The following is a 23659-nucleotide window of genomic DNA, read 5'->3' as shown; positions in this document are numbered from 1 at the left end:
ACACCTACACACACACACCTACACCTACACACACCTACACCTACACACACCTACACCTACACACACATACATATATTTATTCATTTAAAATCTGATTTCATATGCATGTAGGTTAAAGTGTGTTGTTTTTTATGTGCGTACATAATTGCAAGCCTCGACCTTATATCGTCCGTGTGCTCCCATTTGCAGCGGTTTGCTTTCTAGGCATTTAAAATGGAAATCTGATACTGACATAACCACACACAAAAAATACTCCAATGCAGAGCTCAAGGGGACAGTGTTCATACAAGGTTCAAGGCATGGTGTATCCTGTAGGAACAAACGCTCTGTAGTAGAGCAATGTCCGCATTCAAGACTATGTAAAATGCAGAAATTTCATTTAGTCAATGGGTAGTAGCAAACAAATGGAAGAAAATAACGCTAAATCACCCGTGTTTTGTTAACGAAATGTAAAATAAGTGAATTGTTTTTTGAAACTTGAGCAACGCATCAGCAAAATAGTATAGCTGTGAAAGTCATGTTGAGGTGTGTGAATAAGAACGAGGGAAATGCCGTTATTAATTGCACTTAGACATGTTCATTTGACGTAGAAGAATAACTGCTCATTTATTCAACTTTTTGAGTTGATCAGAAACGGAGATCTTGTTGCCTTGAATATATGCTTTAGTAATCAGTGTTGCGGTGTCCTGCAGAATATACATTGTTTGCAAACCCTGATGTGCAGTTTTAATGAATTTGTTCCTTCTATATAGAGTCCAATGGGGACCCCTAGTGTTTCCCGCTTATATCGGTGAATGCAATTGCACGTTTCCGTCTTGGGATAGAGGCGTTCGCTGTGAATGTGGCTCAGAAGCGCGTTCTTATTCTCGCATCACAGTTCCGTGGGGGTTTTTGTGCTTCAGACAAAACTTACTGTGACTTCCATGGGTGACGATTTCACACATGCCAATGCATAGTATCTGCAAGCTTTTTTTGTTTGTGTTTTTTTTTTTCTTTCTTTAGTACAATGCTGCGTAGGCTACGACCCCACTGCTCACTGCTGCACGCTCGCCTGGCGGTGCGTGCACAGCTTACAGCCGCGGTCTGTAGGGTAGCGATGGGATGCACGGGGGGCGCGCCCATGACTGGGCATATCTGCCTTTCCATTGGCTGCCCGCCGAGCATGTGACCACAGCACGGAAAGACAACTTTCGTGTCTTCCCTGCCGGCGGACGCACTGTCGTGAGAGGAGCGCGCACACAAGGGGGTACTGGGGCCTGCCTGGCTAGAGGTGAGCGTCTGGTGTGCGGTGCGCGCGCCGTCGTGACCACTGGGGACCCGGCCTTAGACATTTTACTGTAATACTGAGACAGTAAAAAGTGTCATCGTGCGGATTGGCCTTTGAAATGAAGACGTGTCTGGGGCACCGTCTGTAGTTGAATAAATCACCGCATGAAGGATAATAGTGTAATTATGGCTTTGGCTTTTAAGTAAAGTTTTATTCAAACGATTGCTGAGGCTCACAAACAGCCTCTTAACTACTTTGCTGCCAGAGGGACCCACAAGACATTGCAACATTAACCCCATCACTGCCAGGTGGCTTATCAGCAGAGCCTGCACTCTGCATGGCCATTATGTTAAAGCCATTGTTCTTTATCCACCAGTGTGGATATTTAAAAATGGGAAGAATTGTTTGACCCTTCAAGTAATATTGTACATACTTATAAATTAACTCTGTGTTAACTTTAAGGTCACAGATGAGATTGATTTTATGTTTATAACTGGTTATTGGGCGATTATGGATTTAGTATTACAGCATAGAAGTGCCACCCCCCCAAGCTAATGATTGGTATTTGTAATGGTGCATTACAACTTAGGATCACATTAGGTGTAGTGAGTACTATTTATTTTTATATAAATGTTTTATTTTTAAGTGTTTGATTTTTTCCAGTTACAATGGCGACTCAAGGGCGTGTTATGAAACCAGTGCTGAATGTAACAGGCTTCTAATAACCTTTCCTCTGGAGCAGTGATTCACAAACTTTTTTTGTTTGGAGGAACCCTTGAAGTATTTCGAAAAATCTTGGGGAACCCCTGTCTGGCTGACACATATTAGGCGGCGCTTATAGTGCTGGCGACATTGCGTCAAAACAAATGTATTGACGACGTCGCGTGCACTTATAGTAGTAGCGACGGCTTGGTCGCAATCGTTGGAAGTCACTTCAATTTGATTTTTCCAGTGACTTCAGCGTGACGTCAGCGTCGCCGGGACTATAAGCGCGGCCTTAGGTTAATTTCACACCTCACAAGCCCCCTCTATTTCCCACCCTATACCCACGTATTTCTCTCTCCCCTCCGTCTCAGTCACTCTCCCGCCTCACGTATTTATCTCGTCTGCGTCTCACTCTTACTCCTTTTCCTCACTCAATCCCACCTCTCTCCTCTGTCGCCCCTACCATTCGTCAATTACCCCACTCACTCAATCCCCCCACAAAATACATATCAAAAAAAACCACCCCTAAACACATGTAACCCCACCTGCAATACATAATAAAAATATCCGCCCCGCCAATACATATTAAAAAGACGCCCGTCGTCCCAATACATTTTAAAAGACCCCCCTTTCCCCCCACCCCCCCAAATACATATTTTATAAAAATCAGACAGCACGGGTAAAATAATAATCATCATCCTCCTCATATCTCCCCCAGCATCCCTCATCATTCTCATATAGATCTCCCAGAACCCCTCATCATCCTCATATCTCCCCCAGCACCCCTCATCATTCTCATATAGCTCTCCCAGAACCCCTCATCATTCTCATATAGCTCTCCCAGAACCCCTCATCATCCTCATATCTCCCCCAGCACCCCTCATCATCCTCATATCTCCCCCAGCACCCCTCATCATCCTCATATCTCCCCCAGCACCCCTCATCATTCTCATATCTCCCCCAGCACCCCTCATCATCCTCATATCTCCCCCAGCACCCTTCATGGCACAAGGAGAAATCAGACAGATTTTGTACACAGTCCTCCTCCCCCTCTTAAATTTATGCAACAATTGGATACACTAAAGTTTCGCTTTAAGAATGTAACTTGCTGTCAGAAGAAACATATTTGACAAACTATAGTGCTGAGTACTTAAACAAGTATTTTGGTTCACCTCCCACCCCCACAAAATATTTTGACTTGTAAACTTTGCAAGTCATGTGCCAGCTTATAGAGCAGTGTTTCCCAAACAGGGTTCCACAGCACCCTGGGGTGCCGTGAGAAGATCAAACAAACGGGTGCTCCGGGATTTCCTTGATCTCCCAGAGCTGGGAGAGCAAGGCAGTTTCCTCTATCCTGATTGGCTGCTGCTGGGTAATGCAGCCAATCAGGAGGTGGTGTCAGGAGCTTGCGGGGTGTGGCCACGCAGAGGAGGAAGCGGCATGGGCAGTAGAGGTGTGTGTGTGTGTGTGTGTGTGTGTGTGTGTGTGTGTGTGTGTGTGTGTGTGTGTGTGTGTTTTCTGTGACCCTGTCCTGTTGTGGGGGTGCCTCAGGAACGGAGCTCTATGATTAGGGGTGCTGCGAGAGAAGGTTGAAATCCACTGGCATAGTCTAACACCAATTGCTATTAAGCTTGGTATGAAACTAATGTCCCTTCTTTCAGTGCCTGTAGCCTGGCTTGGCTTCCACAATTTTCCGCAATGCAGTTCTATATAAAAATTTAGCCTGCGAATAAGCTCCTTGCTCTGCAGTGTTTCTGAACCGTGGATGTTTCTGTTGCAGTGTGCGCTCCAGTCTGTCGAACGGCTCCGCAGAGGATCTGGGTTCAGAGGAGGTACTGGGTAAAAAGCGTCGATTAGACTGCCTCGCGGCGCCCCCAGTGCTTGCGGACTCCAGCTGTATATCCGCCAGAGTACGACCCCTCCGCGGACACAAGAAGCGTCGGTTGGTCAGGTCCAGCGCGGTGTCTTCCCTTAGTAGGAAGGTAAGATGCTTCATTATCCTTCCCTCTTCCTGTGTTTTATGTGGCGTCTGACGTGTCTGCACTTTTTGTTCTTGGAAAACAATCTTGGCTAAATCAGTGACGAACTGATCTGTTTTTAGGAGATTGAGTCAAATCTATCACAATTTCTCTGAACGTTGCAAAGCAAAGAGGAACTATACAGGTTCCTTAGCCGTTAGTATCTGAAGAATACATATACATATTTCTTAACCGGTAATATCCGAAAACATCACGGTTCTGGTGTTCTCAAAGGGTTTACAGTGTTGGGGGATAAGCAAGTCTGTATCTGCCATCGTTGTTAGAAGAACGTGGTAAAGGTTTCACAGCCTCATCCTGCTTTACCTGCTGGATTTGCGCTAAATTGATATCATCCATCAGATGATACATTTTTCCAGCAACATTAATTTACAGTAGGTCCTCGAGGGCCACCAACAGGCCAGGTTTTAAGGCTGTCCCTGCTTCAGCTCACACGGGTAGCTCTCTTTGACCGAGCCACCTGTGCTGAAGCAGGGATATCCTTAAAACCTGGCCTGTTGGTGGCCCTGCAGCAGACCGTTTCCTATATAAATGAATTTACTTGGCTTTGACCCCAAAATATCCATACAGTATTTTATAGCTTATTTTTTTTTGTTTGTTTGTTTAAAATAATTGCCTGTGCCATGTTCTTCAGCATACACAGAGTAACTCCACTGGTATTGGGATGTGACGAGGGTATTATGAGCAATCTGTTTTCTACATATTGACGTCAAAGAAATGGCAGCCCAGAAATATATGGTTTTTATTTGACACGGAAAGCATCAAATCCAACTCAATGACAACTACCTTCCCACTCGGGAGAATACGATTTGTGTATTGAATTGGTTTGTGTAGAGCGTCCCTGATGCCTTATCATTCTGTGGCTTTATATCAGGATGGGTGTAGCCTGCCTATAAATGTAAAGGGCCCTGGGTTTAAGGCACCAACATTACAATGCTGTCAGTGTAACCTATGGGGGTTGTAAGAAAATCACGCTCTGGTAGTTATAAGTGGGGAAATGACCAGTTAAAAGTATCCAACACCTACTTACGGATTTGTGACATTCCTGAGCCCAACCGCTCTGCTTTGTCGTTGTCACAGTATGAGTTTATTTTTATTTTTCTCACAACTCTCCACCCTCTCTCCATCTTTGATGCCAAACCCCATTATTGTCACTGACCCGTAACTGGTCATTCCTAAATTTGATTGACCCCATTGTGTCCCGTGTTGCCGCATTGAGCTTTGTGCACTGAGTTATTCTTTATGCGTTATCTATAGTACTTAGCATCGCACAAGTGTACAAACCATCTACTAAGAGTAATCATGTCTATTTTAACTAGGGGATCAGGTGCTAAGAGCTTCCCTGAGAAATCTTCCCACCCAGTTTGTGTTTCTCTCCATTGCTTCACCTGCTCTTCCTCTTCTCCTATGGACTTTGGACTCTCCTCTTCCCACTTAGTGTGGTATCCTTTTTGGGTTCACTTTTCTTCCGCCTCTGTGTTTCGCCTGCACTTACAATTAAAGGAAGGCAACACCCAGTTTAAATCGAGCTTTGTTTATAATACCACATACCTGTATTGTCTTATCTAGCAGAAGCCATGTATGATTTGTGATGTCATTTAAAACATTTGAAAAACTGAAGTCTATTGAAAGTCATTACTGTTTGCTCTGGCCTTAACCCATTCTGTAACCGCACAGACTTGCCCTCATCACTTCCATCTCAAACTTTTGTTTAGGGGGACATCTGAGATAAAAAGCGTACATGGAGTGTAGATTTTGTTTTGGCGGGGTCTGGTGAGTAAGTGCATATGTAGTGGGTCATGTTTTATACATGAACACACACTGCGTACACGCTTACTTGTGAGGCACAGGTTTACAAAATGAAGCTTGGGGTGATCACACCCTCTCTTAAGTCGGGCATGCTCATCGGTTGAGTGCATTAGGGATAAGGTGCACCTTTAATACTACTGGGATGCTCGAAAATGGGTCTCCAAGGGTACTGTCCCAGGACTCACCACGTTTTAATGTTCAGGCACAAATATTGACATAAAAAGCTAATGCTCCACAAGCCACAAAAGGATTCTCCGTGCAAGAGTTAGATATTCTGCGTACGGGACATGATCAAAATGTCCAATTATGCGCTTTGGTTTTAGTTTTTTTTCTTTAACGGTTTCCCTCAAGCATTCATGAATGGGGAAAGAAAAAGGAAAGTCCATGTAGAGTGGAGGTGCTTGTTAAGTGTGCGACTTCCACAGGGGCTGATCCATTAGCATAGGTATCGTTCAGGTTTCATTATACATTGCACCATGTTAATTGGACCTATATGGATCGCTTCTAGAGGGCACAGTTTGTCCCAGTGGTTTATGCTACTAAATCCCCGTACTGCCAGTTAATGACCAATTTGCACCTTTTGTGTTCTTCTTGACCAGCCGCAGAAGCCCCTGTCTATGAAGTGTAGTTGTGAGCCTCCAATCACGTGTATCCTGTGCGGTTGCAAAACCTTTGTGAAGACCGTGCACCCCAGCACCATGACTCTAAATGAGCGCATAGCACTGATGGACCCTGGATACCACCCTATTCTCTCTTTCCCCCACGGTGAGTAGTTTAAACCAGAAGGGGGTGGGATCCTGTGGCCTCCTGAGGTTTAGTTAAAGGCCAACTCTGCTGCTTTAAAGCACTGCAACCTTATTAGTGTGTGCTGCTCAGGTCGGAGATTGAGCTTACAAACGGTCACACAGGCCACACTTGTAATTTCATCTTTTCAAGTTCTCTGGGTACTTCATTTGAGGGCCCTGCGACAACTATAGTACAATTGGTATAGTATCCATACCTGCCTTTGGAGATCTTTAGCAGAGCATCAAAATGACCATTCTGCCCAAATACTCCCCAGGCCATTACAATGTTTGGCCATCCCTACTATACATTTAGTTTAAACATGTTTTTAATATATTTTATAATATATTTAGATATATTTTGGGTTGTGATAACCACCTTTTCTGGTACAATAAAAGGTATCAGAAATGTAACCTTTCCTGTGACCAATAGAACTACTGGAACTTATGGTGGTGGTGCTACTCTATTTTTGATAAGTGGTTAATATTGGTTGAGCTGCTATGTATTTGTCCTTGTACAGTTAGTTATAAATCAGTTTTTTGCATGAATGTAGCATTTGTTCAGTCTATACCATTTCTGTTATTTTCTTGGCTGTCCTGGTCTCCAGACACCTCCCTTAACTTGCACTTTGAAGCGTTGCTGAAAGAGGACAGGCAGTTCCGGCTCACTCACAAGCTCAAGGCGCTGAAGCTTTCCCAGCTCCGGAAGAAACCTCTGGACAATGTGAGAAGAGACTGTCAGAATCCAAGCGCGTCGCCTGACTTCACAGGCAGTAAGTGATGCCAGATAGTAAGAAGGAGAAGGGTACTCCTAACCACTGCTTTGTGTCGAACCTTGATGAACAGGACAACCTTCCAGGACCGTCATGGCTCTGTCTGAAGAATCGATATGTGGTCCAGAGAAATATTAAGTGTCACTTTGTTAACCTTCATTTGTTTTACTGGAACAAAGAGCTAGTAGAAAAAAAATATCTAATACTAGAGTAGGGTTGGGCAATAACAAAAAAAACTTGCACAAATTTATATATGTATCATGATCAATTCCTAATTTATCGCAATAACCATCGGCTTCATAGGAAATTATAATCGCCCTATTCATTATTTTAAACACTTTTATGAGTAAATTTATACATGAAATATGGTTTTACAAATGTTTAATTACTTGTAACAAAGGTGGGTGTAGGAAATGGATGAACAGGAAGGGCGCGCAAACGCAGGTGAAGAAGACGCCACTATTCCCCAGGTGTAGTGGTTAAGGAAGGGTGCAGAGATCCCATAGATATCATAGTTCTGTGTTCTTGAAGCAGCTGCTTCCAGTTAAACTGAATCCCACTTGCTCTCCCTAAAACATATAATGGCTGTCTTACAATAATACCTCAATAATAACAAATGTCGATCGTTTATCATTTTCTATTGTCGTGATGTAACGGCATATTGCCCAGCTCGACATTAGCATCCTCTATCTTCTTGATAAGTGTAAACCCTGAATATTAAGCTGGTGCATGGTTATTAGGCTTACCAAGTTTAGCCTACTTCTCTCCACAGAGCGCACTCCCAGGCTGCTGCTGATCCAAAAGCTGGGTCTTAAGTCTTAACACCGATGCATACACAATCTGTTCGGGGCCAAGATGTAATAAAGACCCAGCTTTTATATCCCCAGCAGCCTGTGAGTGTGCTTTGTGGAGAGAAGTATGTTGGAAGTAACATAATTGCTTAAGTTTTTTTTTTTTTTTTTTTTGTATGTGTGTGTGAAGTTGTGATGTGTGTTATACTTGCACCATTTTGTCAGGAAGATCAATAGTCTTGTTGTCTCCTTTCCACCACCAGGTTATACACATGGTAAAAGTGACCAAGAGAAGTTGTATCGGTATCGTGTGGAAAGCTGGCAGAAAAATGCAAGGCTAATATCCGCTTCCACAGCAGATCGAGTAAGGTCACAGCTCCGAAGAACGCCTCAGGCTTCAGCACATCATGGTGAGTCTTCTCAAGGTCCCACATGGTGTTCTCCAAAGAAACTTCAAAAACATTTGGCCTCGGATGCATTAATGCAGGAGTACAGTACCAAATGTAGCATGCAAAATAGCTTGATCAGATTCTCTCTAGCAAAACCTGCAGCCAAAAGGAGAATGGGAACTGGCATTCAAGCGTAATGGGGTTTATAGCATCACGGTTTAAAGGGGCAGTCCCTCCTAAGAATAAGGCTACGCTTATAGCGACGGCGACATCAGGCTGCGGTCGCTGGAAAAATTTAAATTGAGATGACTTCCTGCGATCGCGACCAAGCTGTCGCGTCGCGCTTACTATAAGCGCACGCGACGGCGGCAATGCATTTGTTTTGATGTGACATCGCCGGCACTATAAGAGCAGCCTAAGGTGAAGTCATGGATGCAGTAGCATGTTTCATGGATTAAATGTATCCAATTGACGCCTTAAGTAAAATAAATATCAGACCAATATAAAAATTGTACCTCTTTTTTTATTTTTTATTTTTTTAAATAAAGATGTCTATTGTATCTGCCATAAGTCTCGATGGGTAATGAATGCCACACTGTAACTGCCATTACTGTAAAGAACGCTTTCCTTTGTTGCTGGTGAAATCTCCTTTCCTCCAACCTATGGAATGACCCCGAGTCCTTAGTTCTGCCCTTGGGATGAATTGGTCTTTTGAAAGCTCCTTGTACAGTCCTCGACTATATTTGTATATAGTTATCATATCCCCTCTTAGACGCCTCTTTTCTAATGTAAATAAATCTAATTTAGCTAGCCTCTCCTCATAAGTTAGATTGTCCACCCCCTTTATTAATTTGGTGGCTCTTCTCTGAACTCTCTCTAGTTCCATAATGTATTTTCTTAGGATTGGTGCCCAAAATTGTACTCCATATTCAAGGTGTGGTCTTACTAATGCTTTGTAAAGGGGCATAATTATGTTTACTTCCCTTCCATCCATTGCCCGTTTGATGCAAGATAAGATCTTGTTTGCCTTTGCAGCTACTGCATGACATTGGGCACTATTGCTAAGCCTGCTGTCTACAAGCACTCCTAAATCCTTCTCCATCAAGGATTCCCCCAATATATCTCCATTTAATTTGGAAGTCGACCTTTTTATTCTTGCATCCCAAATGCATAACCTTACATTTTTCTGTATTAAACCTCCTCTGCAATTTACCTGCCCACGTTTCCAGTCTAAGTCCTTCTGGGGAGAAATTACATCCTGCTCTGATTCTATCACCTTACACAATTTAGTATCATCAGCAAAGATGGAGACTTTGCTCTCGATGCCAACATCAAGGTCATTAATAAACAAGTTAAAAAGCAGGGGTCCCAGTGCCGATCCCTGAGTTACTCCACTCACATGGCAACTACTGTGCCCTTCTTACCCTGTCCTTTCTAAATGGAGCCATGACATAGCCGTGTCCCAGTCCTGACAGTCGCTGTAGCATCACTCCACTACAGCCGCCGTATGCAAACCATCCCATGTCCTTATTGCAGTGCTGGGATTTTAGTACCTTTCAGTTACTACGCTTCCTAATCCCTCCTGTTTCTCCTGTGCCCCTTCTGCTTGTGTTATTGATCTTCTATTCTATATAAAGTAATTATGAAGCCATCCTTGGACACAGATAAAGCATGAATTCGGCAGATCAAGATAACATAATCATTATTTTTTAGCAATACAAAGTACAATTTGCTTTTTGAAGACGATTTAAATTTTTCTAAGGGGGACAATCACACTAAGATGAAAGAAAAAAAAAACAAATGTAACCCTCGTGTGTGTCTTTCCCTTTAAGTTACTGGTTGGGAGCCGTGTGCTGAATGTTTGAGAGGCTGGAAAGGGGATGTTATAAATATGTAGTGCCTGCTTTTCTCATTTTATAAATGGAAAGAAAAAAAAGCCAACAGCAGAAACATTTGGAGCGATGATGTTAATGCCAACAAACGCAGCGCTGTGAGCAATAAAAACAATGGCATATACAGTACAATGATACTATAAAAGTAAATGAAACAATGGAGATCAGGTGCCAGCACAAGATGACTGTCTATCCGTTGCATCTCCCAACGTTTTGAAGCTGCTGCCTATTAATAAGAAACCAGAATGATTAACACACATTCCCAGCTAGCTCAAACTCACACCCACCACATCATGAATATATATTTATGTCAACCAGAGAGCTACTGAGCGTGGCAATTGCATATAACAAGAGACAGGGGGTGCCCAATGCTACATCCCATTGACAAAACATATATGGTAAAAAGTATAAAGTAAAATATTTCAATAATAATATTAAATACTTGGTTATTTAGTTAACCCTTTGGCCTGTGGTGAGTGTGGGAGTTTGAGCTAGCTGGGAATGTGTATTAATCAATGTCTGACTGGCAGCAGTCGTTTGGAGGCTGGTGTCACCTCCCCCCAGAGCTCACTCCTCCTCCTTCACCTTTTTAACTTGGGAGGTATTTTCATTTGCTGCAGGAACAAGACCTATAATGGTTCTTCCCCTCTTACAGAGGTAAAAGGAAGGGTTCACAGTGTAGTGTAGGACCTGCATTAATTTGGTTATACCTTGGCGTTGGTATGCAGGCTTATGATGCTTTGGACAAAAGGTTAACTAAATAACCAAGTATTTAATATTATTATTGAAGTATTTTACATTATACTTTTTACCATATATGTTTTGTCAATGGGATGTAGCATTGGGCACCCCTGTCTCTTAAGAAACCAGAATGGTTTAACCATTAAACCCGAAATGCTCCAGCGCTGGCCGGTGCCGCTAATTGTATTGTATTGTATGTCTTTATTTATATAGCGCCATTAGTGTACATAGCGCTTCACAGTAGTGAGAACAGACTTCTAGTAGCTTCATGGACTCTGGCGAAAGCTCCTGACTCCTTTCTTTATCTCTAGCTTTTATTGCCTCGTTGACTTGTGATGTGTGGCCAACTAGTTGAACTTTGATTTCTTCCTCTTATTCGTATGAGTAAAAAAATGCAATCAGCCTCGGTGTATTTTTTATTTATTTTTTTAAGAGAGCTGTTGCACAGTCAAACTTTAAAAAATGGGTATTTTCTTTACATGCTGTGTAACTTAATGTAAAGAAAACACATTTACAGAGGTCGATGATTTCAGTGTTCCAAAGATCTCGCAGGAATACTGTGACCGAAGTGTTATTTCTGAATATCAAACTTTTTTACTTCCCCCCCAAAAGTTTATTACCCACACTTGAGAGAAAGTTGGGACACTCTGTGGGATCTTATACATCCATATAATACATTTAGATTTCACCTTGAAATTGTCTCAGTACAGGAGCAATCTTATTGAATCACCCTCATCCCTCCTCCTCCCCCCCCCCCCCCCACCCCCAAATGTATTATACTTGTCATTCTTCATCCTGCTGTAATTCATTGTCCAATCCTCCAGTAGTTCTCTGTTTCTGTAATTTAAGGAGATGCAGCCTGGAGGTGACACCAGGTTTCAGATCCATTGCACCCTTTTTTTTCCCTGCAGTTAGGAATGAGCCGCCAGCGGTAGTTGTAAGCCATAGACTTCGTGTATTCTTATATTCACTGTGAAAAGCTACGAAACATAACTTGCATTATGAAACGGTCAGCCCTGGGGCATGTTGGAAATAAAGAGAAGTGGCTTCGGTCATTTTATTGCAAGTTTGCTTGGTGAGGCGGCTTCTTTATTAGAAGTGCACTGTGCACTCGGACAAATAAGCAACAGATCAACAAAGGGAGCCAGATACAGAACCACATAACTGGACCGCACAGGGTTGTGTTCCAAACCTTTCCAGGGTCCTACCTTTCTCTCATGATTTTAAGACGACTCAAAAACAGGGGCATTATTTTATTCTGGTTCAGCGCTAATTGTGTAAACCCTGCACTCCAATAACTGTTCTGCCTTTGTCCTTCCACCAAACGACTAATTGTGAAATGGTGCAAAACATTATCCGGCTCAGTGGATGTCTGGGCTTTAGTTTCTAATACTTTGCTAGAAAAAAAGTGTACTTTGCACCTAAACATTTCATGCACCTCCCTTTTACAGTTTTAGCATGTGACAGGATCCACTGTAGAAAGCATTAAGTGCAGTCTTTGGGGGGGGGGGGGGGGAGAAGTTACTTTTTGTAAAGTAATTTGCAGGGTTCATGTGACATGTTTGCACTGCTCGGCTGCGGCTCTGCTTCTGCTTCTGATGATGAATACCGTGACCTTTACCGATTTTTTTTTTTTTTAATTTCTTTTTTTAATATACTATCAGCATCTCCATTCAAAGATGAAAGGCAATACAGAGGAGTGCCGAACCCCAACATCCACGTGTCCACCCCTGTTAATCAAAGACCAAGCTCCGCATCGCACCAACTGTCCCCATTTACTGAAACCCCTCCTGCCAGCCAGCATACCAGCGCCTTTGCGGTAAGTCCGCCCTATATCCCACCGCTTACAGCAGAAGAGGCAGATACAGGTACCAGAGTTTTACTTGGGCCTAGCCGAGGTTTGGTAGAAATGACCTGCTCTTTGCTTAACATCCGCATAATGTTTGATGCAAATGTACAAGGTGAGTTCACTGCTTAATGTTCGTATCTCTTCTCAACACCTTCATTGCTGTAGGGGACACCCCCCCTCCCATGCCCTCCCCTTGTGGGTTAAATTGATCAACTTCTTGGGATTAATGATTGACTTTTTATAGCACAATATGAACTCACAACAACCGATAAAGTACACTCCTATTTATAGTTAGATGCCACCTTCAACCCAAACCTGACCCATGTTTGGGCAGCTACAAACCTGTGTATCTCACTTTGGCAAGCCTCTGCTGGTTTACCTTACTGGGTGAACAGATTAATTTCTCCTCCCTCCCTCCCAAATATCTCAAATATCATTTATTTATCCACCAAGGATAACGCCCAATGTTAAACTGCCTGATCTATTCAGGAGTTCATGGTGGATTGTGCTGGGATCCACCAATATATGGTGACGTACTTTCTTATTTAGCCATAGCATCACATTACCTCCCTCCATAATTGTGTTACGGCCTTTTCATGCCTTTGTTTCAATGTAATAGGTGACAAAATGAGTGATATTTACATATAGTCCCAATACCAAGTGTATAGGTACTCAAAGCAATAACTAATATAGTGTTACAAATTAGTAGTACAATTAAAATAGTGATATAGTAATAATAAAAACCACAATGCAACCATATAGGGCCAATGCAGCTCCTTCAAAAGTGTGTGTGTGTGTGTGTGTGTGTGTGTGTGTGTACTCGGTTGTGTAATTTACAGCGAATAAATAAATTAAACTCGCATGATGCAAGTAGGATTGAAGCGTGTGGTTACTCCTTCAAATAGTGATATTGATGATGATGATGATGATGATGATGATGATGATAGCTCTCGTATAAAGAGGGGACGCACAGAAAACAGCATTAGTATTTTTATATACAAGGAATAAAAACACTCTCGCAATATTGCCAAAAGCAAAGCGCATATAGACCACAACATGGTCTCAAACTGCTCCATTTCCCCTCGTGTGGCCGTCCCTTTTCTCCTAGAGATTAACACGCTTGAGTCCTGCTTGCATCATGTGAGGGGGCTTAATCCGGTTTTTGTATTCCCTGTAAATTGCACTATTGCTATGTCCTTGTCCTGTTTTTGTTTTGAACAGAGGCTTACAATGGTGGTTCTTGCCTCCTTCACAGAAGTTAAGGTACTGGCCTTAGCTGCTCAAGGTTGTGTTCAATTCCTGCCCATACCACTGCTGCACACTGCCGGGATGATTCTGAAAGCCTTTATGTAGAGCAGGTATTGTTGTTGCTTAGGCTGTTGTGTTTCATTTTTACAGGCCCTTAAGAGGAAAAGGTTGGAGAATTCCTTTGACATTAATAACATTGTCATTCCAATGTCCATGGCAGCAGCAGCTCGTGTGGAGAAACTCCAGTATAAGGAGATCTTGACTCCGAGGTACAGATAACTGTTTGTCACTTCCGTCATTGAAAGCCGTGCGAATGTAGGGTAGTTGTACTGGAATCTATATATTTACACACTTCCATGTGCACATTCTGTACTTCAAAGATAACGTGTGCATTGAAGTGACAGAAGAAAAATGAAATTGCACAGTTTGACTTTTGTTTTGGCTCAGGGGGGGGCAACTCCTGTCCTCAGGGGCCACACACAGGTAAAGTTTTCAGGGTATCCCTGCTTCAGCACAGGTGGCTCAATCAGACTGCCTCTGACTGAGCCACCTGTGCTCTGAAGCAAATTTCTTCTTAAAGGCTTTAACTAGTTTCTTTTTATCGTAATCATCAGCGATGCCCTGTACTGTAGTGAGGGTCTTTCTGCCGTTCCTCTGCTGGATCCTTATATGAATGGAATCTTCTGTATATTCTGAAAACCTGACCTGTTTGGAGAGGGGATGGGGGGGTTTGAGGGCTGGTGTTTCCCTCCCCTACCGTAGGTCGCGGTTGTAGTGGCTGTCGGCATGCGCGTTACATTGCGCGCCGCGAGTACGAATGTGCGTTCCTCAGCGGCCACCCATAGTGCGCACGGGCGATTTTTTTAAAATACAATTGGTTTTGTTTTGTTTTTTTGCGTCACGTGAGCGGTTCAGCCAATAAGGGTGAACCAGCCTGGTGACGCACTTGGTACGCCTTCCGATCGCCTTCAGCCTCGGTGCATGTTGTGTGCGAGCGACAGCCCCATGTGACGTTGCGCACGCGGCCACTATAATCGCCGCCTTAGCTGTCGATTTCTTCTCATCGCACTCCTAGAATTGCAGCGGTTTGTGGGGCATCATTTCTTCCCCGCAAAACTGGTGCAGATTTGATGATTCTATTTAGAATGTACTGCACTGTCCATCTATTGCATTTTCAGTGCATTTTAGACCCAGTTTTGTAATGCAAAGCCACTTAGGATGACATCACATTTAAGTGAACCCAGCCCGATTCTCCTTTGTGCAAAACGGAATTGAATGGCAGTGGTTTATAAACTAAATATCCTTGTGTTTGTACAGCTGGTGTGTGCTGGACTCTGCAGAACGAGAGCCTTTGTTTGGGATGGACCCACAGGTAAGCTTGTCATTTTGGATTTTTAGACTTTATTTATAGAGTGTCATTATATTGAGTTATAAATATCACTTGTTCCTATCTAGTTTGTACAAATGGTACGTTTTACCATTGTTTTCATTGCGTCATATCATTAGGTTGCCTTTTGTGCTGAATGGCAAGTCAACAGTTTGCTTCATTTTTTAACTCCAAACCTCTAGCTGCTGTTATTTGTATGCTGCAAATGCATGAAATGCGTTTGGGTCGTGGTTAAACGCGCACTTTCGGTGGTGGTGGTGGTAGTAATGTGGTCAGTAACACTCATTGCATATATCTGACACTTTGTGCTAATGCAGCATGTGAATCCGCTCCAAAAGTGTTAATGGCACTCAGGTGTCTAATTCATTGTATTGGCTGCAAACACACATTGCAATTAAATGATACATTTCCAAACTAATTTAGCTCGCTAAAACAGTAGCATTTTGCAGTATGGTTTACATTTGTGTACTGGGGATAGGTTTGGTAGATAAAGACCATATTCGAGGAGGGTGCTTGAGTAGTGCCCGTCTCAAAATGCTTTGTTTATACTGCTAAGATGTGCCTTTGTACCACTCTTCCTAGAGTGAGCAAGCACTCGCTCAGATCTGCTGTATTATTTGGCACCGTGCGCGGCTAACTATAGATTGGATTGGTGCAAGAAGGAAATGGCATTCTGACACTGCCGCAGAGAGGAGGACAGTCCCGGTGTGGTGCGCACGCAATCCCCACATCAAGTTCTAAAACTTAACCATAGTATGAGAAGTATCAAAAGGAGTTAAAACCATGTTACATTGTATGCCGACATTCAGAACAAAGGCGGTCTGATGAATAAGGATGGATCTTATTGTGACCCTGAATATTGTGTAGATCAATAAACCGGTACAAACGCATCCCCTCAGTGTGGGTCGACTTGTTTTCAATGTCATCAAGACATTCTGTAGCCACCTCTGTTCCCTCGTGGTTATCAATGTGTGGCTACAAACTGAGGTGTCTTTATTAGTCTGAAAGTGAGGATTTAATTAGACCTCCAAACGTAATTACTGGTCATGGCCTTTCTTTCTGGTAAGGGTCGCCAGGAGCGCAGTGCAGGTAGAAGTGAGACAGGTATTACTAATCGCTTATAGTTGCTGTACCAGCAGTAACAGTCGTACCCTATAATAGTCTGATCTGAACGGCATCTCTGACAGCAGGGACTACTTGGGGGTCCTTATCGTCTGCTCACTTTACCATGACAAGAAAATGAAAAAAGTTGGTCTGGTCCTGTGTTTCATTTAGTTAGTTGCACTTTCAGCACTTTCCATTTCCTTTTAAAGATGTGCTTTTCTAACCGCTGAGCCGACTCACGTAGTGTTTCTCAATGTTGTAGAGCTGACTGCAGACCTTTTTAGTATTGATGAGTGCAGTAAGGTGGCAGAGAAGGGGTGGAGTACGCTCTATTTGGACTCCTGGTCATCCATTTATTTACATTTATTAGAAATAATTATTTGAGAAGTACTTAACCTAGATTTAGAAGCAGCCTTTCGGGTGGATAGAAAATCACCTGACTGCGAGATAAATGTTTGAGTGATCACTAGCTTGGGGATTACTGGTTACCTGGGACCATAGGCTGAGAACCTCTGGCATAGACGATAAGGATATAAAGTATACAGTATGTACCAAAAAAACCGAACAAAGCTCATATGTTTACATTATTTGAAACAATGTGTTCCGAAGGGTTGATTTGCACCGCTCCAAACTGCGGACAATATAACAAGTACTTAAGGTCAGGGGGACAACACACAATGAACATCGTACATGCAGCATCGTGCTAGGAAATATTAATCCGGAGAGGTCGTTTTCTGTGCTGTAGAAGGAGACCTACGGGTGTGGGAATAGCCTGAGCAGCCTTCTTGGCTCAATGTCCCCCCAGCCCAACCTCTGGTACTCCTTATATTGTCTTACTATTTTGCTGTTAATATGATCTGTTGCAGCACATGCATTATCTTTCTGATTGCTGCAATTTAGCCAAATATAGAAAAAGAACCTAATCATTCACAATATGTAATCTGCATATAATGTATGTATATCACTGCGATATAGATGGATTTATTGTTTGAAACCATCATTTAATCACAATATATTGTATGCTTGCCATACTATTTCTGTTCTCTATTCTTGAGTGCTGGTGACAATTACACAATAATGTTGGGATGATTTTGGGGGTCCCTCAGTAACGGTGTACCATCATTAGTGTTTCGTGACATTTCTTTTCCTTTGTTGGCGTGCTGTCTGGGCTAGTGTTGTACCGGGCCCTATATTTTCCTAAAAACGGGTTCCCAGTTACCCAGAAGACACTTGCCTGCATGGTGAGGAATACCACTGCAGAGGGTGAGGGCCGCAGCGACATCTGGGAGCAGCAGCAGACGTCCTGGTGGCGGATGCAGCAGCCGAAGTCCTTGTTGGGTCGGCGGGAGCAGCAGGAACAGAGCAAACAGCTGGTGCCTGTGTGAGCCAGTGAACCATGTGACCGGAGCAGGAGCGGTCCTATTGGACAGCCGTCTCCTTCCCATGGTTCCCGGCTCACACAGGCACCAGCTGTTTGCTCTGTTCCTGCTGCTCCCAAATGTCGCCGCGGTCTTCCTCACCGTCCGTCTCCGTCTGCAGGTAAGTGTTGAACTATTTTCAGCCGCACTGAAATTACCCCGTGCCGGTCCCAGCCCCGTGCCGGTCCCAGCCCCGTGCCGGTCCCAGCCCCGTGCCCCCCCTGCTGCTGGGTCTGTGTAATTTCCAGGTAGCTGAAAAAGCGCCGAGTAGTGGGTACTTTCCGGGTACTCTGTACATCACTAGTCTGGGTTACCGGTTTTAACTACTTCTTACATTGGTTTTATTTAATTTATCAAGAATGTTTAATTGGTCTTCATGCCTATATTTCAGCTACCCCCAGCTTTAATGCTGCTATGTTCCAATACCACAAGCTATTTTACATATATGCAATGTGCCTTTTGTATTTTTACTCACGAACAAAATTGCTTCAAAGTGACTTAAATATGTACTTGTACTTAAAACTAAAATGTTGCCTTTTTTTTTTTTTTTTTTTGGACATAACTAAAACCTGTTTGAGCTGCCTGTTTAATATAGACAATTTCCTTTGGTACCTGTAGCTGGAAGACATGTGTGATGAGGCTTATCTGAATCGCCACAGTGCATATGAGGAGCTGGAACGTTCTCGCTGGGATTCGTGGGCATCCGCTGTTCCTCAGCGGCGTGGGAGCAGGTACAGTGTGCCGAGGACGGTGTGTTCGGTTAAATCCCGTCCTCAAGCCTCCCCGTCAGGTTTTCAGGATATCCCAGTTTCAGCACAGGTGGCTCAGAGCGCCTGATTGAGCCACGTGTGCCGAAGCTGGGATATCCTGAAAACCTGACCTGTTGGGGAGGCTAGAGGAATGGAGTTCAGCGCCCCTGTATTAACGTATGAAGAAAGGATGGCATTTTTACTGTGTACCCAATTTAACATTGAGTGGCTCCTTTATCTCATAAATAACCTGCAAAGCTATGAATAAGAACAATAATACTGCGGTTTCTTAGAACACTTTCCTCGGCTGAAGTCTCCATTTTAGAAGGGGTTACTGAGATGTAATTATTAGGGGACTGCATTTTAAGAAGACATAGGCACCTGTAGCATAAATTATCGCTCACCATAAATGAGATTAAGGTAACGATTTACGGTTTCTTCAGATCCTCCAACAAATCGGATGGCCGCTGGACACCTCAGCCTAATTCCAACAGCCAGGGAACACTACATCCAGCTTCTCCGGACATGGGATTCCAAAGCCTTAATGATGTCCCGCTCAGCCTCTCGTCTGCTGCACCTGACAGCCCAGAGCCTTACAGCACTGTCCAATGCCTCTCTCTCAGGGGCAGGACGAGAGTGCTCTCCTGGAGTGAAGATACTAGGTCCTCCACTCCTGAGGTTCCAGATGAAGAACAACAGGTTAGGCGTTCCATCATCATTCGTTTACAGCACTTCCAAAATGTTAAACTTCTCTGTCAACCAAGGGATTCAAAGCGGATCACTACAGATGAAGTCTCCGGTTCCGACCCTCTCTCCAGGGGACTCTCTGTGGGGGGGGGGTTTGTGCCTCCCCCCCCACCCCCCTGTGTTTGCCTGCTGCTGCTTGTAAAAACCGGGTGAAGCGCATGCAGACAAAAAGTGAGGGCGGGAGAGGGGGGGTCGCGGGACTCGCGAGTAGGACAAAACGGAACCGGAGACCTCATCTGTAGCAATACGTATTTTGAGTGTAAGGTTATAGCAGGTTGTTGAAGAAAATTTATTTATTTTGGCATTGTGGTAGCTTTTATGGGGGGGGCCATGTGAAATATTGTTAGATGCACATACTGTACATTGTCAAACCTGGCATTTTTGTTTATCTAAAGATTTACTTTAGAAAGTTAAATATTACAAAATATTCCAGCCAATATTTCAACGTGAACACCACCACCTTCCTAAGACTGGTGCTAGGTGTATATATAATGTGAGCTATGTATAGTGTGAGCTATATACCATATATAGTGTGAGCTTTCCAATAGTGTAGAACAATTATCCCTTGCCCCGCACTATTTTTGCACTGACAACCTTTCTACTAAACCACATAAAAGACACTTAGAGGGCTGATCTGATGTGCTACCTTAACAAATACCGTTTATTTAACTATGAAGAACTCTCCTTATTTCCTAAAACCTGCAGTAAATGTAAGCTAGACGCAGATATTCCTGCATAGAGAAAGGCACAAGCAGAAATAAAGATATTTTTTTATTTGGCAACATTATATTGTAGTTGGAGAAGTTAGTGATTCACTTAACTTGCAAGTTATATTTCACATAACCTATGCAGGAGTCATCTGAGATATAGATATAGAACAGTTGTCTGTCGCAGATGGAACAGAAGACTTGCCTGGCTCTACAATCACATAACATGCTAACTTTTTTCCCCCCACTCCCTTAATATTCATAGGCTGTTCTGCCATGGGAGCCCCGCACGTTTCCACTCTCTGACAGAGACCACCGCTCTCTCCAGGACCTGCCAGTAACACCTAGCAGAAGCAGAAACAAGTACCCCTCAGATGTCATGTGGCACCCAACAAGCAAGCCTGGCACACGGACTGAGAGCATAGACTTTGGCATGTCAACAGAAAACCTCACCCCCACGTCCAAAGAGCCCCCTCTGCCCAATAGCATTTCAGTGGTTCGTTTCCACGCCCACAGCGGGGAAAAGATTGCGAGCCTGGAGTATTTCCCCGCCAGGCCGGTCAACAAGAGATGAAACCTCGTCCTTTCACTAGATGTGTATGACACCTAGACAACACAAAACCATATACTTTATTTCAGTATCAAGCGCTTAGCTGGCTTGCAGGCCCAAGTGGAACAGTAGAGTGCATCGTAAGCGATGGGATCCTGGGCTCAGCAGCACGCTGGAGTGGAAAGGGCCTGTAAGAGGTAACGCACTGAGCGAAGGGGATACGCCTAACCGCGCACACGGCCCTAGCCATGGAAAAGTCACCAGCTGTGGGTGGCTGTTTAATTGCCATTGGCTCCTTGAGGGGTGTGAAGGCAGAAATAGACGCATGTGGCCGGCACATGTAGCCAGATGAGGTGAGAGATTCGGCAAATAAAGGCGATGGAGAATTCTAAAAATGAGGAGTCTGAATCAGGTTTTTTTTTAACCCCTTCGTTGCCAGAGCTGTCTGCACGTTGTGCTGACTCTGGCCGCAAGAGGTGTTTTCAATGCACACTATCCAGGCTTCTGTTTCCAAAAGAGGTCCCAATCACTAGCTCTTTCTTAGCTTCAGTACTACTGTTCATCACTGTGTCCTTTGCTGAAAGAGAAACAGATATCCCGGTATATATAATGTAGTAATCCACAAAACTGCTTGCCGTCACAGTTTCACAGCAAGGAATGCCCAAAGTTTGCGTAGAATCGTGAAGTCTGTGCGTACAAACACTGTGGTGTCGGAAGACAAAGTTGCGAACGGACTAATTTTTTTTTCTCTCTTCCCTTCGCCCCAGCCCTCAACGAATTTCTGTAATTATTTAATGAATGGGGGGGGGGGGGGGGAAAGGGACTCCTCTGTCTGAAATAGCCTGGTGTATATGGATTTATGAAATTAGATTAACGAAATAAATTCAGAAACCTGTTGGACAAACCTGTGGACATTGTGATTTGTTAGCACTAACGTGGTTCTCCTGAAACCATGTTTAGTGTGCGTTCTTACATTGTCTTGGGCTGCAGGGATACTCAAAACGTTTCGATAACTTGAATCACTTTAGTGTTGCGCATTTGGAGGATCCACCGTACAGTACTTGCTCATCACTTTCAGCTTTAAGTCGTGATCGATGCACGGGACTGCAGGTGAATTTTTAAATGCTTCAGGAACACCTTTTTGAGAACCATTTGGCTTACCCCCATACCTAGATATCCGCTAGAAAAAAATTGGCAACAGTTCTGATGTCCAGTGCTCAGAGTGTACATCTCAAGATCCACAGTTTGAAATCTATATGTGGACCATATAACAGTTATTTGGCATAAAGGAACGATGGGTCCGGACACACAATTGTGGTCATATGTAGTAAAAGTCATATTTTTACTCCGAATGTAAAGAATAATCTTGGGATCGCTCAAAGTAAAAAAAAAAAAAAGTATTAAATCGTCAGCAACATGCTAAAAAACAAAGAACGGTGGAGAGACCTCCTGGAGGTTTCTCCACTGTTTGGTTTGTTTGTTTGTTTCTTAGCATGTTGCTGACTAACAAATACTTTTTTACTTTGAGCGATCCATCGTTTTTGAGGCAATGCATGGCCTAATTTTCCCCCCCCATGGGATTACTTCCGGTACTAGACGTACAACTATCCTAAATACGAAAGGGAGCCAAGGATCAAATGGGATCTGCGGTTTTACAGCTGATGGGGAAAATGGGCCGGCAAAGTAAGCCAATGGGTTCTTTCCTACCTTCAAATTCTAGGTTCGTATAAAACAAAACCAAGAAGCGATTTGGGTGAAGCACTCCAAATTCCTTAGGTGTATTTCTACTACTATGGAAAGATCTCGTAGGGTGAGGGATAGGGTTGTTGACCATTCATACGATCCGTCTTCACGGATGACCATTTTCTTTAGAGCACAGTGCGAACAAAGAATCAGCGCACGAATTCCACGTTAAAGGGATTGTTCACCATAGGATAAAAGGGAACTAAAACATGGGTTAAATGTAGCTGATTAACACCTTCATATTTAAAGCAGTATAGGTGTATTTTTTTTTCTTGAAGCCAATGAACATTTCCATGGTAAGCAATTGCTTGTTGGGGCTCTTACTGTCTGCTAAATCTTAACAAAAGACATCTAGTTGGTAAGATACGTTGGTTGGCTTAGCTTTGTTTTTCTGCTTAAAAAGGAATTATGGAGCAGTTATTATTCAAGCAGTTTAAACCTACTGTCATCGGCTTTTCTCTCCCGATTTTTCACAAGATGGGAATAAGTTCCCTCTAGTGATGGCTTCCTTAGAAAGATTGACGTTATGAACTTACAACCTAGAAATAATAAAGGTTTTGACTTGCTAAATTGAATTGCGTTTTAAATGCAAGCTCTGTAACTAAAAGGAATGTTTCTATTGAAACCCACCTGTTAAAGTAGTTCTCTTTTACTACAGAATAAACTAACACTTATAAATGAGCATGGCTGCAGTGATCCTTGATTTTTGTTCTTTACACCAAGGTGCGCAATCTCTTTCTCCCCCCCTCCCCCCCCCTCCCCCCGCCTTACCTGGGCTTCGTCGTTCTGACATCACGACGCCATGGCAACTCCAGTTTGCGCGCCCCTGCTTTACACCACTCAACGTTTCTCATGCTTTATTTCAAATATTTGACCAGAAAAGAAGCATTGAGTCATTTTGGGTGTTTCCTGGATCGTATTCCAGTTTTGAGCTGTTGAACAAAAGTGCTGGGAAACGTTCCCTCTGTGGGT

At 43.4% G+C, this 23659-nt stretch overlaps 1 protein-coding gene across 1 annotated transcript in view; it reads left to right on the top strand.

Moving 5' to 3' along the window:
• LOC142487963 (KAT8 regulatory NSL complex subunit 1-like) overlaps nucleotides 1-21750 on the top strand; it is a 124689-nt gene extending 102939 nt beyond the window's left edge. Inside the window, exons 5-14 of the mRNA XM_075588160.1 lie at nucleotides 3753-3954; nucleotides 6417-6582; nucleotides 7208-7372; nucleotides 8427-8573; nucleotides 12850-13004; nucleotides 14433-14551; nucleotides 15600-15654; nucleotides 18810-18922; nucleotides 19384-19639; nucleotides 20660-21750. Of these exons, the coding sequence (XP_075444275.1) occupies nucleotides 3753-3954; nucleotides 6417-6582; nucleotides 7208-7372; nucleotides 8427-8573; nucleotides 12850-13004; nucleotides 14433-14551; nucleotides 15600-15654; nucleotides 18810-18922; nucleotides 19384-19639; nucleotides 20660-20968 (1687 nt within the window). The 3' untranslated portion in view covers nucleotides 20969-21750. The remainder of the gene's footprint in view (nucleotides 1-3752; nucleotides 3955-6416; nucleotides 6583-7207; nucleotides 7373-8426; nucleotides 8574-12849; nucleotides 13005-14432; nucleotides 14552-15599; nucleotides 15655-18809; nucleotides 18923-19383; nucleotides 19640-20659) is intronic.
• Nucleotides 21751-23659: the final 1909 nt, after the last annotated feature.

Source organism: Ascaphus truei, chromosome 2, assembly GCF_040206685.1.
Source record: "Ascaphus truei isolate aAscTru1 chromosome 2, aAscTru1.hap1, whole genome shotgun sequence".
NCBI lineage: Eukaryota > Metazoa > Chordata > Amphibia > Anura > Ascaphidae > Ascaphus > Ascaphus truei.
The sequence above is the reverse complement of the archived record's forward strand: the minus strand, read 5'-3'. Positions and strand labels throughout refer to the sequence as shown.